The sequence below is a fragment of the Macaca nemestrina genome, chromosome 4 (assembly GCF_043159975.1).
Source record: "Macaca nemestrina isolate mMacNem1 chromosome 4, mMacNem.hap1, whole genome shotgun sequence".
Taxonomy (NCBI): domain Eukaryota; kingdom Metazoa; phylum Chordata; class Mammalia; order Primates; family Cercopithecidae; genus Macaca; species Macaca nemestrina.
The window spans coordinates 35,185,362-35,204,194 of record NC_092128.1 but is presented as its reverse complement, the minus strand read 5'-3'; the positions used below and the strand labels follow the sequence as shown (position 1 = coordinate 35,204,194).

Here is an 18,833-nt window from a genome sequence, read left to right as displayed (position 1 = left end):
AGTTATTACAAGTTTTTTAAAAATAAATATTTACAAAGCACTTAAGGACAATACCTGGGATTTGATGAGTTTTCCAAAATGATAGTGAATATTATTTCACATCTTTATCTGATCATGAACTCCTTAAAGGCAAGGACCACATCTTATTCATTTTATTTTCTGGACATAGGATCTCGTGCTCCATGAATGTCTGTTGAATTGCATTTCCTGCCCCTGAATAGAAGCTAGGTCTCTACATCTGTTTCTATATCACCATTTATTTATAGGCCTCTTTGAGACCTCTAAGTGATACACTTTAAAAACAGACATATATAATAATAATATCTATTTATTATTTGAGTCTTGTTTCTCAAAACTATGACTAACAGAAAATTAAATCTCTCCACAGGTCTTCTAGAGTGCACTAAAGTAGAAGATAACATAGATTTTTATCTTACCATGAAAGTGTTACCTGAAGGACAGTTAAGGCTTTGTTTTGTTCAACCAGTACATCTCACTTTATGGCTCCTTATATTTTTTATTCTAAAGTCTATCTCTTGTCTAAAACCTGCTCGACTTCCAATTTATGAAAGGAAACCTTTTATAGCTGCTTGGAATGCTCCAACAGATCAGTGTTTGATAAAATATAATTTAAGACTAAATTTGAAAATGTTTCCTGTGATTGGAAGCCCACTGGCCAAGGCCAGGGGGCAAAATGTCACTATATTTTATGTCAACAGATTGGGATACTATCCATGGTATACATCACAAGGGGTCCCCATTAATGGAGGTCTCCCACAGAACATAAGTTTACAAGCACATCTGGAAAAAGCTGACCAAGATATTAATTATTACATCCCTGCTGAAGATTTCAGTGGACTTGCTGTTATAGATTGGGAATATTGGCGACCACAGTGGGCCCGGAACTGGAATGCAAAAGACGTCTACAGAAAGAAGTCAAGAAAGCTTATTACCGATATGGGAAAGAATGTATCAGCTACGGATATTGAATATTTAGCTAAAGTGACCTTTGAAGAAAGCGCAAAAGCTTTCATGAAGGAAACCATCAAATTGGGAATTAAGAGTCGACCCAAAGGTCTTTGGGGTTATTATTTATATCCTGATTGTCACAATTATAATGTTTATGCCCCAAACTATACTGGGTCATGCCCAGAAGAGGAAGTCTTGAGGAACAATGAGCTCTCTTGGCTCTGGAACAGCAGTGCTGCTTTATATCCTTCTATCGGTGTCTGGAAATCCCTTGGAGACAGTGAAAACATTTTGCGCTTCTCCCAATTTCGGGTACATGAATCCATGAGGATCTCCACCATGACATCTCATGATTATGCTCTGCCTGTATTTGTCTACACAAGGCTAGGGTACAGAGATGAACCTTTATTTTTTCTTTCTAAGGTAAGAAGCTTCTTGTCCAATAGTGGGGGGTTTCCTCCTTATCTCTAAAAGGACATTTCTTTGTTAATTATGTTCTTTGAAGAATTGATTTCAATTAATGGTCTGTTATATAGGAGCATTATTCTTCCTTGACTAGTCATGCGTTTAGACTCTTCATTTATGAAAACTGAATTTTGATTATCTTACTCATTATTATTCTCTTAAGGAACAAAGTAAGGCGAGAAAGGGTTAAAGTAGATACCAGCAACTACTACATTTCCTTCACACCAACTTTAACTATATTCACAATTGGGCATTTTGGAAGGTTATCGAAATGATCAGCAGTGAGCAGGTTAGATAATCAAAAAGGATGTTTTGAAATGGAGTGTTTGCTCGTACATGTGGAAGCAGAATTGTCTAGCCACTTAAACGAAAAATTCTAGGGAAAGTAGTGCGTATCCTAATTTTTTTTTTTTTTCTTCAAGACGGAGTTTTTTGCTCTTGTCACCCAGGCTGGAGTGCAATGATGCAGTCTCAGTTCACTGCAACCTCCACCTCTGGGGTTCAAGTGATTCTTCTGCCTCAGTCTCCCAAGTAGCTGGGTTTACAGGCACCCACCACCATGCCCAGCTAATTTTTGTACTTTTAGTAAAGATGGGGTTTCACCATGTTGGACAGGTTGGTCTTGAACTCCTGACCTCAGGTGATCCACCAGCCTTGGCCTCCCAAAGTGCTGGGATTACAGGCGTGAGCCACCGTGCCCAGCCTAATCTTTGGATTTGGACAATTTTGTGTAACCTTTCTACATTGAGAAGCCTTGGGACTTGTGGAGGGCTTCACGTGTGATGCAGTGATGTTTTCAGGTATTGCTGGACACCAGTGGTTTAATATATTTTAATGGAGGCATTTTTCCTTTCTGCACCATTACAAATTTCAACTCACCAATATCTGTTAAAGATGTTCTGAGTTTCACATGCATCTGTGTGAAGAGACCACCAAACATGCTTTGTGTGAGCAATAAAGCTTTTTAATCACCTGGGTGCAGGCGGGCTGAGTCCAAAAAGAGAGTCAGCAAAGGGAGATGGGGTGGGGCCATTTTAGAGCATTTGGGTGGGTAGTGGAAAATTACAGTCAAAGGGGGCTGTTCTCTGGTGGGTAGGGGTGGGGGTCATAAGGTGATCAGTGGGGGAGCTTTTGAGCCAGGATGAGTCAGGAGAAGGAATTTCACAAGATAATGTCATCAGTTAAGGCAGGGACCAGCCATTTTCACTTCTTTTGTGGTGGAATGTCATCAGTTAAGGCAGGAACTAGCCATTTTCACTTCTTTTGTGATTCTTTACTTGTTTCAGGCCATCTGGATGTATATATTCATGCAGGTCACAGGGGATATGATGGCTTAGCTTGGGCTCAGAGGCCTGACATTCCTGCCTTCTTATATTAATAAGAAAAATACCATAGAATAGTATTGAAGTGTTGGGGCAGTGAAAAGTTTTGGGGGATGGCATGGAGAGATAATGGGCAATGTTTCTCAGGGCTGCTTTGAGCAGGATTAGGGATCATGTGGGAACCTAGAGTGGGAGAGGTCAAGTTGAAGGAGGATTTTGTGGTAAGGGGTGATACTGTGGGCTTGTTAGAAGGAGCATTTTTCATGTAGAATGATTGGTGATGGCCTGGATACGGTTTCGGATGAATTGAGAAAATAAATGGAGGATACAAGGTCTGAATAAAAGAAGGAGAAAAACAGGTATTAAAGGACTAAGAATTGGGAGGACCCAGGACATCCAATTAGAGAGTGCCCAAGGGGGTTCAGCGTAATTACTTGCTTGGTTGGCGGATTTTTGGGCTCTATCCTTAAGTTTTTTTATGTTGTCATACACCAGGCCAGATTGATTTAGGTAAAAACAACACTCTTCATTTAAAAATATACAGAGTCCTCCTTTTTCAGCAGTAAGTCAAGGCCTCGGCGGTTTTGGAGGACAACTGCAGCTAAAGAGTCAACTTGGGCCTGGAGGACTGATAAAGTTTATAATATGTCTGTGATGCTAGCAGAGATGTCATTAGAAAGGCTATGAAAGGTCATGACAGAGGTTGAAATGCCTACTATTCCAGTACCAAGAGCAATAGTGGAGGCAGAAAGTCCTAAACTGACAAGCAAGGGAATTAGTGGAATAACTCTTTTTTGTCATGTTGGTGTCATGAGGGGAACAGGGAGCTCTTTGGTCCATTTGCAAATTGAATTTTGGGAGTAAGGAAAACTAGTGTGCACGCGCCTGTCCAGTTAGCGGGTAGACACATGTAGGTAGAAAGCCACAGAGGAAGACGAGGCTTGTGCGAGGCAAAGCTGGAAATGCAGAGTAAGATGAAAAGGAGTACTGAAATTGGTGTCTTCTACCCAGACTCTTAGGGATCCAGCTAGGGCGACAGCTGTCAGAGCTTGTAAAGGGGACTGATGGGGTAACTGCGTAGAGTGGGAGATTTGATTTTCATGGTGTATAAGAAAATATTGAGTGTCTATGAGCAAACTTTCACTGTTATTTACGGGGCTCGGTATGAGTAAACAAGAAGAGGGCCTGGGAGGAGAATCTGATGAGAAAGGGGAAGGTAGCCAAGGATGGAGTGAAATACAGGGCAAGTGTCTTCCTAAGCAATACTTACTGCTAATGTTTTTAAGTTTGCCAGTATTGATAGAGGGCTTGTCTGTAATATGGAGCTGGAAGGCTCCAATTGTTTCAGTGATGTGTGTAGTTGGGCTTTGGAGATGAAGAGTGAAGGAACATCAAAAAGGTGAAAGGTTACCCAGGGAATTCCAGTGGGTCTTTGCCAAGAGATACATAAAGGAGCAGCCACAGGAATAGTAGTTTGTGTTGTGAGGGCTCCAAACATGAGGGGAGTAGAGTTGATATAAAGAGAAAGATTTTTTAAGTAAGTGCAGAGGAGGGTGGCAGCTTGCTGATGTGAAATGTCTGGGGAGATCTTGCTGGACCTGTCTAGAAAGTAAAGAAGTTCTTCAGGAGGGTAAAAGTGAGGGCTGTTAAAGGAAGTTTGGAGGTGTAGGGAGACAGGTGCCCAGTCTGTATGTAAGGTGAGGACAGCTGTGTAGGTGCTGGAAGAAAGGGAAATGCAAAGCCAAAAATTGTTTGCTGAGGAGGGATTAGAAATAGCTAAGAGAGAGTGAGTAAGGTTGATAGTGTGGTGGAGATAGCTGGGGAAAGGTAGAGGGTGGCATAAGGATGGGAATGAGAATAAGAGTGAGTGTAAAAGTAAACAATAGAATTTCATCAGGGTGAAAGTATTGGGGGGTGCCCTGCCAGCAAAGATCATCTATCCACTCTAAGAAGGAGTTAAGAGTGGCGGTTTAGGGATAGCACCAGGAGATATCAGCTGTGATGTCTTAGAGAAACAGTGTAAACCAGCAGTGTAAACAAGAGTAGGGCATTTATGAGTAGTTGAGAATGATAAATAGGAGTATGACTAGACAGAAGATAGCAGGGATGACTAGTTTTTGGGGCTCAATCCAAGTAGTGGGGGTGACTGTGTAAAGCCCTGTTACAAAAAGTAGGGTAAGAATGAACAGACCTAATAGAATAAAGGGATGTATTAGGCTCATAAGGGCTATTACTGTTCTTCAGAAATGCGAGTGAGTTTAAGGGAAGTAGGGGAGAGTACTTGCAACTTCCAGGAGAAAGAGGAGGTATTAGGCTGGTTGTCTGATGAACACAGCTTTATTCTGGAATGGTGAGCCCAGTGGGCAGGATCCTGCAGACAAATGGCAGTTGGGGTACTATAGATGACTAAGTAAGGTCTGGTCCATCAAGGTTGTAGAGTTTGAGGGGTCAGATTCTTAACAAGAACTGATCGTCCAGCTAGGGTGTCTTCATATGGCTGGGAATCTGGAGTAGGCAAGAGATTAGCAGCCTGGTGAATTTCCTGTCTAGCCTGCTGGAGGACTGGAAGATAGTTGCCAAGAGGGCTGGTGTCTGGGACAAGGTTGGGGCTGAGCAAGAAAGTGCATCGATATAAAATTTCAAATGGACTGTACCCTGTAGCATCTCGAGGACAGGCTCTAATTCTGAGAAGGGCAAGAGGTAAAAGTACTGTCCAGTCCTTTTTAAGTTGGAGGCTGAGCTTGGTGAGGTGTGTCTTTAAAAGACAATTAGTCTGTTCTTCCTTTCCTGAAGATTGAGGATGGTAAGGGGTATGAAGTTTCCACTGAATACCAAGAGCCTGAGAAACTGCTTGGGTGATTTGACTAGTAAAGGCCGGTCCGTTATCGGACTGTATAGAGGTGGGAAGGCCAAACTAAGGAATTATCTCTAACAGAAGGGAAGAAATGACTGTGGTGGCCTTCTCAGACTCTGTGGGAAAGGCCTCTACCCATCCAGTGAAAGTGTCTACCCAGACCAAGAGGTATTTTAGTTTCCTGACTCGGGGCATGTGAGTAAAGTCAATTTGCCAGTCCTGGGCAGGGGCAAATTCTTGAGCTTGATGTGCAGGGAAGGGAGGAGGCCTGAACAATCCCTGAGGGGGAGTAGAATAGCAAATAGAACACTTAGAAGTGATTTCCTTGAGGATAGATTTCCACGATGGAAAGGAAATGAGAGGTTCTAAGAGACTGGCTAGTGGCTTATAACCTACATGGAAGAGGTTATGAAATGATGACAGAACAGAGTGGGCCTGTGAGGCTGGAAGGAGATCTTTTCCTTGGTCTAAGAACCATTTGCCTTGTGTGGGAAGAGATTGATAGGTGGAAGTTTCAGTGGGGGAATACATGGGAGTGACTGATGAGAAGGAGAGAAACTGACCATGAGGGACAGAAGTTGGAATGCTAACTGCTTCTTTAGCTACCTAATCAGCATAAGCATTGCTTAGAGCAATGGGATCTGACACCTTTTGATGGCCTTTGCAGTGAATGACTCCAGCTTCCTTTGGAAGTAAAGTGGCCCTGACAAGAGTTTTTATTAAAGAGGCATTAATGATAGAGGACCCTTGTGTAGTGAGGAAACCTCTTTCTGCCCATATAACAGCATGGTGGTACAGGGTATGAAAGGCATATTTAGAGTCAGTATAAATGTTGACACGTAGTCCCTTTGCAAGAGTGAGGGCCCAAGTTAAGGCAATGTGTTCAGCTTGCTGGGAGGTGGTGGAGAGGGGCAGAGTGGTAGCCTCAATGATAGATGTGGAAGATACTATAGCATAGCCTGCCTTTGCTGGTGAGTGGCGATTAGGCCTGGTGGAACAGAATAAACTGATGGTTTATTGCCATCAATAAACCAAATGTGATCAGGGTGAGGAACAGGAAAGAAGGAAATATGGGAAAATGGGGTGAATGTCAGGTGGATCAGAGAGATACAGTCATGGGTGTCAGGTGATGTATCTGGAATAATGTCAGAGGCTGCATTGAAGTCAGGGCCGGGAACAATGGTAATGGTAGGAGACTCAATGAAGAGTGAGTATAGCTGAAGGAGCCAGGGAGCAGAAAGTATATGCATCAGGTGTGAGGAAGAAAATAGATTTTGTAAGTTATGAGTGAGAGCAGAGTTTGTGATTTTGAGGGCCTCTAAAAGTATTAGGGGGGCAGCAGCCGCTGCATGGAGGCATGATGGCCAGCCTAAAACAGTAAGGTTAAGTTGTTTGGACAAAAAGGCTACAGGGCATGGTCCCAGTCCTTGTGTAAGAATTCCGACTGCATAGCCCTGCACTTCAGCTGTGTGTAATGAAAAGGATTAGGATGAGTCAGGGAGAGCTAGTGTGGGAGCAGTCTCTAAAGCTGTCTTCAAGGAATGGAAAGAGGAGTGGGGAAAGGATTTAGGATCTATGGGGTCAGCTAGGTTTCCTTTTGTGAATTTATATAATGGTTTTGTTAGGATGGCAAAACCAGGTATCTGAAGGAAAAAGTATCCAACCATGTCTAGGAAGGGAAGGAGTTTTGTTTTGTAGAAGGTGTTGGGGTTTGAGAGATCAGTTGGAGATGATCGGCAGGGAGAGCATGTGTGTTTTTATGAAGAATTACGCCGAGGTAGGAAACGGATGGAGAAGAAATTTGAGCTTTGGAGGGGGATACCTGATATCCTTTGGGGAATAAATGTTGAAGGAGCAGGGGGGTGTCTTGTTGAGAAGATTCAAAGGAGGAGCTACAAAGTAGAAGATCATCAATATATTGAATAAGGTGAGAAGCAGAGGGGTGGAAAGAAAGTAAATCATGAGAAAGAGCTTGGCTGAAGTAATGAGGGCTGTCCCTGAAACCTTGTGGCAGCACAGCACAGGTAGTCACTGCTGGGACTGATGGGTGTCAGGGTCAGTTCAGGTAAAAGCAAAGAGAGGCTGGGATGAGGGGTGCAGGAGAATAGTGAAGAAAGCATCTTTAAGATCAAGAATGGAATAGTGAGTTGTGGAGGAAGATATTGAGGACAAAAGCGTGTACAGGTTGGACACTACAGGGTGGATAGGCAAAACAATTTGGTTGATAAGGTGCGGATCCTGAACTAACCTGTAAGACTTGTCCAATTTTCAGACAGGTAAAATGGGGGAATTGTAAGGAGAATTTATAGGTTTTAGAAGCTCATGCTGTAGCGGGTGAGTGATAACAGGTTTTAATCCTCTTAAAGCATGCTGTGGGATGGGACATTGGTGTTGAGCAGGGTAAGGGTGATTAGGTTTTAATGGGATAGTAATGGGCATGTGATTGGTTGCCAGGGAGGGAGTAGAGGTGCCCCATACTTGTGGGTTAAGATGGGGGGATATGAGAGGAAGATGCAAAGGAGGCTTTGGAATGGGAAGAAGGGTGGTGATGAGATGTGGTTGTAGTCCAGGAATAGTCAGGGAAGCAGATAATTTGGTTAAAATGTCTCAGCCTAATAAGGGAACTGGGCAGGTGGGGATAGCTAAAAAAGAGTGCATAAAAGAATGTTGTCCAAGTTGGCACCCGAGTGGGGGAGTTTTAAGAGGTTTTGAAGCTTGGCTGTCAATACCCCCAACAGTTATGGGGGCAAGGGAAACAGGCCCTTGAAAAGAAGGTAATGTGGACTGGGTAGCCCCTGTATCGATTACACAGGGGATGGACGTACCCTCCACTGTGAGAGTTACCCGAGGCTTGGTGTCCGTGATGGTCCAGGGGGCTTCCAAGGCGATCAGGCAGTGTCAGTCTTCAGCTGCCAAGCTGAGCAGATCTGGGAAGGAGTCAGTCAGAGAGCCTTGTACTAGAGCTTTAGGAGCTCTAGGAGTGGCTGCCGGGCGAGCTGGGCAGTCTGATTTCCAGTGGGTCCCTCCACAGATGGGACATGGCTTGGGAGGAATCCTGGGCTGTGGGCATTCCTTGGTCCAGTGGCCAGATTTCTGGCACTTGAAGCAAGATCCTGATGGAGGAAGTCCTGTAGGAATGCTTGACTGCTGTGGCTTAGGGATGTGCAGCTTAGGCAATTGAAGTTCCTGTGTGCCGGAGGTGCAGATGGGTTTTGTCTCACAGCAGGCGCAAGTAATTGTAACTCAGAAATGCGTGGCCATCTGGCTGCCTTCTCTCTATTATTGTACACCTTGAAGGCTGGGTTAATTAATTCCTGTTGTGGGGTTTGAGGCCTGGATTCGAATTTTTGAAGCTTTTTTCTAATGTCAGGAGCTGACTGGGTGATAAAATGCATGTTTAGAATGAGACGGCCTTCTGACCCTTCAGAGTCTAGGGCTGTAAAGCTCAGGTTTGCTGCCGAACGAGCCATGAACTGGGCTGGGCTTTCATCTTTACCTTGGGTAGTTTCTTTAAGCTTGTCATAATTAACAGCTTTGTAAGCTGCCCTTTTAAGCCCTTCAACTAGGCAGGAAGTCATGTTATCTCACCTAGGTATACCTGGGGAATCTGCCTGATAGTTCCACTGGGGATCCTCTTGGGGAACTGCTCTAATGCCTTCCTGGAGGTCTGGCTCTTGGAGCCGACAGTTGTCAGTGTGAGATTGGGCCAGAGAAAAAACGCTTTCCTATTCATCTGGGGAGAGGGTAGAAGTTAGGATGACATTTAAGTCACTCCAGGTTAAATTGTAGGACAGAGTTAGATATTGGAATTCCTGTATATGTTTAGTGGGGTCTGATGAGAAAGAACCTAAATGCTGACATATCTGAAAGAGATCTGATGAGAAAAAGGCACATGTACCCTGACTATGCCTTCAGCTCCAGCCACCTCTCTAAGAGGAAATTGTTGGGCAAGTGGGGGAGGGCTAGTGTGGGGGAGGGCTAGTCATGGAACTAAACTGTAAGCAGGACCAGGTGTGAGGAAGGGAGGTGATAGAAGGATTATAGGGTGGAGGAGCAGAGGCCGAGGAAGAATTGGGACCTAGCTCAGCCTGGCGACGAGCAGACCGGGGAGGAGGGGAGAGGTCAGATGGGTCTGTAGAAAAGGAAGATTGGAAAGACTCAACGACGCTTGGGGTTGGGACTGAGGGGACAGGTGGGAGGGAAATAAAGAGGATTTGGGAGGAATCACATTGGGAACAGAGACTAGAGAGGGAACAAAGTGTGAAAAATGCCTGGATGTGGGGCACCTCAGACCATTTGCCCATTTTTTGACAAAAATTATCTCGATCTCATAGGATGGAGAAATCGAAAGTGCCATTTTCTGGCCATTTAGAGCCATTATCAAATTTTACTGGGGTCAAGCAGCATTGCAGAAGAAAATAAGGCATTTGCATTTTAGGTCAGGTGTGAGTTGAAGAGGTTTTAAATTTTTGAGAACACAGGCTAAGGGAGAAGAGGGAGGAATAGAGTGGAAGGTTACTCGTAGTTAAGGAGGCAAGCCCAGAGAAAAGAGAGGGTAGAGACACAGAGAGAAGGGGTGGGGGGTGCTTGCCCCCCAGGAAAGTGGAGAGAAAAGAAAGGATAGAGACATAGAGAGAAGGGGAAGAGGGTGCTTGCCCACCATAAAAGTGGTGCTTGCCACTAAAGGTGAAGGACCAAGGCAGGCGTCCCCATGGTGATCGGACACCTCTGAAACATGGGTGAATAATCAAGCAGGGGTCCCCGCAGTGATTAAACACCGAGGGAAGACTGTCTTCCTGAGTCCATGACTGGTGCTGGAGTTTTGGGTTCACGGATAAAACACGTCTCTTCTGTCTCTACAAGAAAAGGAAAGGAACTGAAATTAAGAGAAAGGAGAGATTGAAAGATGGCGCCAGGATTGAAAGGAGAAACAGTTTGAGGGATAGTGAGAGAGGTTGGATAAGAGAGTAAAAAGAGGCCGCTTACCCAATTTAAAATTGGTGAGATGTTCCTTGGGCTGGTCGGTCTGAGGACCCGAGGTTGTAGGTGGTATTTCTCATGGAGCAAAGAGCAGGAGGACAGGGGATTGATCTCCCAAGGGAGGTCCCCTGATCCGAGTCATGACACCAAATTTCACGCATGTCCGTGTGAGGAGACCACCAAACAGGCTTTATGTGAGCAATAAAGCTTTTTAATCACCTGGGTGCAGGTGGGCTGAGTCCGAAAAGATAGTCAGCAAAGGGAAATAAGGGTGGGCCATTTTATAAGATTTGAGTAGGTAGTGGAAAATTACAGTCAAAGGGGGTTGTTCTCTGGCGGGCAGGGGCGGGGATCACAAGGTGCTCAGTGGGGGAGCTTTGGAGCCAGGATGAGCCAGGAGAAGGAATTCCACAAGGTAATGTCATCGGTTAAGGCAGAGACCAGCCATTTTCACTTCTTTTGTGGTGTAATGTCATCAGTTAAGACAAGAACCACCCATTTTCACTTCTTTTGTGATTCTTCACTTGCTTTGGGCCATCTGGACCTATATGTGCAGGTCACAGGGGATACATGGCTTAGCTTGGAGCTCGGAGGCCTGACACTGACTTCTAGGCATCCTAAGGAGGAGGCATAGAAAATACCCAGGTGAGGTATTTTACAGTGACCAGGTATCTTTGGAACATAAATGGAGTGTATTCATCAGAGGGAGAAATGATGCATATGTATGAAATATGGTAAGTGCCATACCTCTGAGGTCATTCATGAGGTGAAGGAGGAAGGAAATAAAGTCTCTATTGTGAACTTCTCTTCATACCACCTAGAAAAATCAGTGATAAATAATTTATGAAGAAGAATAGGAAGTCAGTACAGTCTGAAAGATTTTAAAAAGTTACCTAGGCTGGGTGCAGTGGCTCATGCCTGTAATCCCAGCACTTTGGGAGGCTGAGGCAGGTGGATCATGAGGTCAGGAGTTCAAGACCAACCTGGCCAAGATATTGAAACCCCATCTCTACCAAAAATAGAAAAATTAGCCAGGTGTGGTGGCGGGTGCCTGTAATCCCAGCTACTGGGGAGTCTGAGACACAGAATTGCTTGAATCCGGGAGGCAGAGGTTGTCGTGAGCCAAGATTGCGCCACTGCACTCCAGCCTGGGCAACAGAGGGAAACTCAATTTCAAAAAAAAAAAAAAAGAAAGAAAGAAAGTAATCTAAATCTTCACAAAATAATGTTGACTCTGGAATTGAATCAAAATTAAAATACCAGCTTCTTTTATAAAACATCTATTCTATATTTGACTCAACCAAGTTCCTTTCTTTAGTGATAATAAATTGACTTTTAGAAGAAACAATAAACTCTACGGGACAAAATGTTCATTTCAAAAGATGAATTTAGACTACCGGGACATTCTGCACATTCTGTGAACCTGGGATAAGCTTCTTTTTCTAGTAGCTGTAGCCTCAGAAATGCTCTTTTCCCTCTCAGGAAAAAAGGAGCAACAGTTTGGGTTTCATCTCATTCTGCACTCTTTTTCTTCCAAGTGGCAAGCTATTTCCAAGTGTTTTAAACTATAAGTGTGCCCACCATTGTACCTTATTGACTTTAATAATCTGCCCATAATTTTTATTTTTATTTATTTATTTATTTTTAGTTGAGTTTCCCTCTGTCGTCCAGGTTGGAGTGCAGTGGCATCATCTTGGCTCACTGTAACCTCTGCCTCCTGGGTTCAAGTGATTCTCCTGCCTCAGCCTACGAGTAGCTGGGATCACATGTATGCGCCGCTATGCCCAGCTAATTTTTGGGTTTTTAGTAGAGACGGGGTTTTGCTGTGTTGGCCAGGCTGGTTTCGAACGCCTGACCTCAAGAGATCCACCCACCTTGGCCTCCCAAAGTGCTAGGATTACAGGCGTGAGCCACTGTGCCTGGCCCTGCCTATAATTTTTTTTTTTTAAGCTCAACATCTAACTTTTATTTATTTTGATTTTTTTAACTTTTTTTGAACTTTTACATATTTAATTCAATTAAACAAAGTAGCAAAAATGAATGAATTACAACAACATATCTCAATACGTGTGAATCTTAGAGACAGTTGAATGAAAAGGGCGAGTCCTAGAAGAATCCTGCCCATAATTTTTAAAAAGCCTGATATTCATTTGTACCAAACTCTTAATGACCATTAATGGCTTCCATTTCTGATTTTCCCAACAATGTCTGAATTTTAGAATGCACACACATACAGTTAAGATTACAAAGAAGATTCACTAGTAAGTAGTAAATCTCTTAACCTCCCTGGATTTGGTGTCTTCATGTACAAAATGAGACAATATTACCTGCCCTACTGACCTAGCAAAAATATGATGAAAATCAAATGAGAACTTGCATATGAAAACCTTGAAGTTCTACAGAAACCTATTGGTATGGCTATTACTTTTTTAACAGCCATCAAAGCCTTAAACTTAAGCATGGGATATTTAAGAGTGGAATCTCAGGCAGTAGCTATAGTTTGGGGAATACAGAGGCAGTCAAGCCTCATTTCACACAGAAGATTGCCTATATTGTTTACATATGAATGCAACCTAGATATAACCTGATGCTGTGCTCTTAAAACATTGATTATTTATTTTTAGTTTTCCATTTGTAAACATTTAGGGGGTACAAGTGCAGTTTTGTTACATGGATATATTGAGTGGTAGTGAAGTCTGGGCTTCTAGTGTACCCATCACCTGAAAAGTGTACATTTTACCCGACAAGTCATTTCTTATCCCTCACTCTCCTCCACCCTTTTATCTTTTGGAGTCTCCAATGTCTATTATTGTACTCTGTATGTCCATATTTACTCATCGTTTAGCTCCTACTTACCAGTAAAAACATGTGATATTTTACTTTCTGTTTCTGAGTTATTTCACTTAAGATAATGGCCTCCTGTTCCATCTGTGAGATATGCTTTTAAAAATTAACAAGAGGAGTTTCCTTGCCTATAGATTTAAAGATGTTTATCCTTGTCATTAATTCATTCTGTCTCCGGTAAGGCACGAAGGCAGCTCATTAGTAATGCTCCAGCTCCCCACAGTGGGCACCTTGCTTACATGCACTCCGGTAAGCGTCAGGGACTGACACGGAAGTGTTGAGTGAGTCCCCTGAGTAGCCCTACCCTCTGCTTCTGAAACCATGATTCAGGTCGGAGGATCCTGTGGAGGCGCAAAGCACCCTGTGCCACACTGGGTCCTGGGAGGCTCCTTTTCAGTACATCTTCTTTGTTCCTTTCTTTCTCCTTAATGTGACAACACCCCCATGGCTCAAGCTTTCAGGTGTCCCAATCTGCACCCAGAGGCTTTTATCTGTGACTTTCCTTGCTGGATAGTGCCCTGGCTTTTCTGATCCCCAAAACATAGCTGCTTTGTGATTCATTCAGCACCCTGCTCTCTGTGAGGTGACAGTGAACTAATTTGGTGAGAAACTGATTTGAAAACTAATTTGGAAGAACCTGACAGCAACCTCAGAAGGTGTGTGTGGCTTTCACCAGAAACATCTGTCACTTACATACTTATTATAGTTCAATAGCCTATAAATATAAAATGTAAATGTTATGTCTTTATTCTCCTTTGATGACAATGCCTTAATCAAAAGGAGAACTGATGGGGATTTCTGCCCTGATCACACCATGTGACTGTATGACACTATTTTCAGGGAAGTTTCAAAGTGAGGGGAGTGAGGAGTTCTGCTCCCTTATGTCTTTGCCCAAAGAGGGAGTGGACACGGACTCAGCAGAGTCTTCAGTCTTGGTACTGCAGGGATGGCCCCTTCTCTGTCCCTGTTCATCGTGCCATTGACAATTTTCAAAATTCTTTCATTTATATTATCTCATTTGAGCCTCTCCTTCCTGTCATGTCAGCTATGGCCTGTTCAGCAGATATTGTAATCGTACGAAATGAAAATGGATGTTAACCTGAAAGGGAAATTAGTTTAACCCAAAATCTCTTTCCTTGTTGAAAGTCACAAGACAATTGCCCAGAAACAAACAAACAAACAAACAAACAAAAACTTTAAAAAATGATCTTGTAAAACCTTTAATTTGAGTGTTAGACAATAAAAGTGTCAGATAAAGAGATTTATCTCTCAAGTATTAATATTAAGTGTCCAATGGCAAAATAGCATTTACAGTTCTTCTTTTGTTTTCCACCAAATCACCTAATAACATTTTCTAGCATTTAATTGGTAGAAATTCACCCTTGGAGTAAAAGGTGAATGATTAGTATCTTAAAGATTGGAGGAATGTGTTATAATTGAACAAACTAGGAAACCAACTACATGTATTCAAATCTTAATTTCCTCCAGAAAATGGCCTAGATCCATGTTAATCTTTAAACACTAAAACAATAACCCTTTAAGATTATAAAATCAAAATTCTCTCTGCTAAAACCTTACTTTTGTCTATCTTAACCATATTGCAGAAAATTCCAGCGACTTTACCATGACTGGATGAGTCATAAATAAAGCCCATTAGGCCAGATACTTAGAAATTAAACACACATAATTTCAGGGACAAATATAAAAGCTGGACCAAATCAGAGCCCTTAATGTTGCTTCTTTGCCTGGCCTTGGAATTGAAATGATATAAACCCATCCAAATAACTGTGGGGATGAAGTGTTACTGGGGCATGCTGCAAAATGGAAAAGGAACCTGGTTAAGAGGATCCCATTTGGAGAAGGAAAACTTCTGGATTCAGTTTCCGGAACACATACATATGACCTGGTATGTGGGTATGTGCCCCTGATTTATTTCAATTCAATAATTTCTGATAACCATTTACAGACTCATTGTCTTCAAAATAACATCCTGCATGGCAAAATATGTTTTTCTTTAAAAATATTTTTATGTTTTTGCACATGGTTACAGAGTGTGATTTTTGAGCATTGGTTTATTCAGCGTTTGTGTCACTCTAAGAAAATAGAAAATAGTATCTAAGGAATATATGAGCTCAGTACCAGACCTATTATACTGAACTCAGACTCTAATCCTAATCCCTGGTGGGTTTTTTGTTTTTTGTTTTTGAGGCAGAGTCTCGCCCTGTCATCCAGGCTGGAGTGCAATGGTGTGATCTCGGCTCACTGCAACCTCCATCTCCTGGATTCAAACGATTCTCCTGCCTCAGCCTCTGAGTGGCTGGGATTACAGGCACCCACCACCACGCCTGGCTAATTTTTTTTTTGATTTTTAGTAGAGATGGGGTTTCACCATGTTGACCATGCTGGTCTCAAACTCTTGACCTTGTGATCCACCCGCCTCGGCCTCCCAAAGTGCTGGGATTACAGGCGTGAGCCACCATGCCTGGTGAGTTGTTTTACATTCAAATTAATAATGAACTCTACTCTCTTCAATCTAGCAAGATCTAGTCAGCACCATAGGAGAAAGTGCTGCCTTGGGAGCTGCAGGCATTGTTATTTGGGGAGACATGAATTTAACTTCATCCAAGGTAAGTCAGTATCTTGAAGGTATATTTGATGTTTTTTTTTAAAGTATTTCTCTGCTTTCTTGGAGAGCTTACTCTAATAAAGCTCTCATGACTTCCATAGCAAACCAGCTTTAGAATAAATATTCCAAATCAGTGCCTGATACATAGAAAAGGATAAAAAATATTGTTAACTTTTATAAAGATAGTAATCATAACACTGACATTTGATGAATATTTATGATACACTAAGGTTGTGCTAAGAGATTTTTTGAGTCGAATTTGCTCACTTCCTGGTCATATGAGGTAGTGACCATCGTCCTCATTTACAGATGGTGAAACTAGAGAGGAAACCAACTAGGTTAACAGCTATTTAGGATAGTTAGTGGTAGAGTTGGCATTAGTCACAGTTTGATGATGGACACCTTGCATTTTAACGACTATAGAAAATGTGTTATATACTATTTTGAGAGGTAGAAACAGGTGGTAACTTTTTAATTCTCCACAATAAAGTTATTTTTTCTCTACAGAGAAATCAGCTAAAAATTAACAGCATTTAAAATAAGATTTATGGCTGGGCATGGTGTCTCAGACCTGTAATTCCTGCACTTTGGGAGGTGGGATCACTTCAGGCCAGGAGTTCGAGACCAGCCTGACTGACATGGAGAAAGCCAATCTCTACTAGAAATATAAATGTTAGGCGAGTGTGATGACATATGCCTGTAATCCCAGCTGCTTGGGAGGCTGAGGCAAGAGAATGGCTTGAAGCCGGGAGGCAGAGGTTGCAGTGAGCCAAGATGATGCCATCGCACTTGAGCCTGGATGAAAGAGTGAGACTCCATTTCAAAAAAAAAAAGAAAAATAAAAAGATTTCTATGGTTCTTCAAATTTCTCAGCTGAGATATTTTTTTTACTTCAGGAAAGACTCTTAGTTTTCCCCAATCCCCATTAATTACAATCTCTTCCATATTTCCAGATGTAGTTTGTTTATATTTCTATAGTGTAACGCATTTTACCTTGAATACTGGTACCCTTGACACTTTTTGCTAAATTGAAGTTTTTGCAAGTCCATGATGATCTGATATTATTCTTAGAATTTCACAGTCTCAATTTGTTGCTACTGAGATAATGTTCATGAAACTGTTTATGCCTATGCCCACATATGAGAATTAGGAAGAAACTCAGAGGATTAATTCCTGACTTTCCAGGTGTGATATTTCCACCCCAGCCCCTTGGTGGCTCATCAGAAGAGCTTCATCAGGAAGGTGGGTGCACACAGGTGGCCTCTGTTTAGAACAGGTAATAGGAACCATATACACAAATGTTACCTAGTCAGCCATATAGACTTTTCTGTGTTTGAATTGTGTTAGAAGTACAGAACCCAGGACAGTTGATGGAAATTAACAGGAAAGTCCAGAAGGCTATAATACTCGGTAGAATGGTGGAATAAGATGATTTGACAATAAATGATGGACTGTGATTCAGGCTGTAACACAACCACGGAAGGCCCCACATACCTGAATGGTAGCCTGAGGGCAGCAGTTCTGGTACATTCCTAATTTGGGTTTGTTCCTTTTCCTTTTATACTCATTAACTTGGGAGCTAGAAGGAAGAAAAGAAGAATGTAAATTGGAGAAAGGCAAGGTCCCATGTGCTGATTCTGGGGGCCATTTGCAAGTTCAGTTGCTTAACCTGACTGTAACATAGTATCCATCTCCCGCCCCTCAGACCTCTCCCCTTTCTGATTTGGGATCCTTGTTATAGTGCCAGGAGCCTACAAGTTCAACAACTGGAACCAAGCCATTATGTTTTAATCAAGACCAAAGAACTGTTCTAGAAGCTCTAATTCTATCAGTACCAGCGCGAAACACTAAAATCGATTTCTTTCTACATTTCTATCAGGGAGAAACACTAAAATCAATTTCTTTCCACATTTCTAGGCCAACTGTACAAAGGTGAAGCAGTTTGTGAGTTCTGATTTAGGGAGCTACCTAGCCAACGTGACCAGAGCTGCTGAGGTATGCAGCTTTCACCTCTGCAGGAACAATGGGAGGTGCATAAGGAAGATGTGGAACTCACCCACTTACCTTCACTTGAACCCCGCAAGTTACCACATAGAGGCCTCTGAGGATGGGGAATTTACTGTGAAAGGAAGAGCATCTGATACAGACCTGGCAGTGATGGCAGATACATTTTCCTGTCATTGTTATCGGGGATATGAAGGAGCTGATTGCAGAGAAGTAAAGACGGCTGATGGCTGTTCTGGGGTTTCCCCTTTTCCTGGTTCACTAATAACACTTTGTCTACTGCTTTTAGCAAGTTATCGAAGCATTCATTTGTGAGATAATTGAGTTTAAAGGGAATTGTGTGGTCTCTAGCGTAGTCATTTAAAGAAGGATGTAACTTATGACAATTTTTTTCTCTTATGAATTCTACTGAGAGGTATTATAAGTAGACATATGTATGTCACTTAACATAAACAGAAAGATATTATTTTATTTGCCTCCAATCTGGCTAGGAAATCAGATCTAGAGTAAAGTCAATGTACACTTCCTCTTTATTGGAATATTTAAGTTGCATTTAAACTAAAACTAGTATAATTTAGTCTTTACATGAATGTACATACATAAAATTATACATAAAATATTAAATTATTCATTTCAAAGACTTTTTTTTCAAGTTGGCAATTTATACATAAAATATTAAATTATTCATTCCAAAGACTTTTTTTTCAAGTTGGCAATTTATTTAAGGACACATTACTTTTTTTTTTTTTTTTTTTTTTTTTTTTGAGAC

At 42.1% G+C, this 18,833-nt stretch overlaps 1 protein-coding gene across 2 annotated transcripts; it reads left to right on the top strand.

Moving 5' to 3' along the window:
- Window positions 1-393: 393 nt before the first annotated feature.
- LOC105474986 (hyaluronidase-4) lies at window positions 394-18,704 on the top strand. 2 transcript variants are annotated; one of them, XR_011621629.1, is made up of 4 exons: window positions 394-1,392; window positions 15,972-16,061; window positions 17,246-17,302; window positions 17,978-18,093. XR_011621629.1 is itself a non-coding variant. In XM_011729941.2 (3 exons), exons 1-3 carry the CDS (start codon window positions 439-441, stop codon window positions 18,377-18,379), a joined length of 1,446 nt encoding a protein of 481 aa, XP_011728243.2. In that variant the 5' UTR covers window positions 394-438; the 3' UTR covers window positions 18,380-18,704. The 2 variants fall into 2 exon arrangements, 1 of the variants encoding a protein (XP_011728243.2); XM_011729941.2 differs by lacking the exon at window positions 17,246-17,302 and having other exon boundaries at window positions 17,978-18,704.
- The last annotated feature ends 129 nt before the right edge of the window (window positions 18,705-18,833 follow it).

Coding starts and splice junctions, on each gene's coding strand:
- LOC105474986 (XM_011729941.2), top strand. CDS start 439: ATGAAAGTGTTACCTGAAGGACAGTTAAGGCTTTGTTTTGTTCAACCA. Junction 1,393..15,971: donor CTTTATTTTTTCTTTCTAAG/GTAAGAAGCTTC, acceptor TCTTCAATCTAG/CAAGATCTAGTCAGCACCAT. Junction 16,062..17,977: donor TGAATTTAACTTCATCCAAG/GTAAGTCAGTAT, acceptor CCACATTTCTAG/GCCAACTGTACAAAGGTGAA.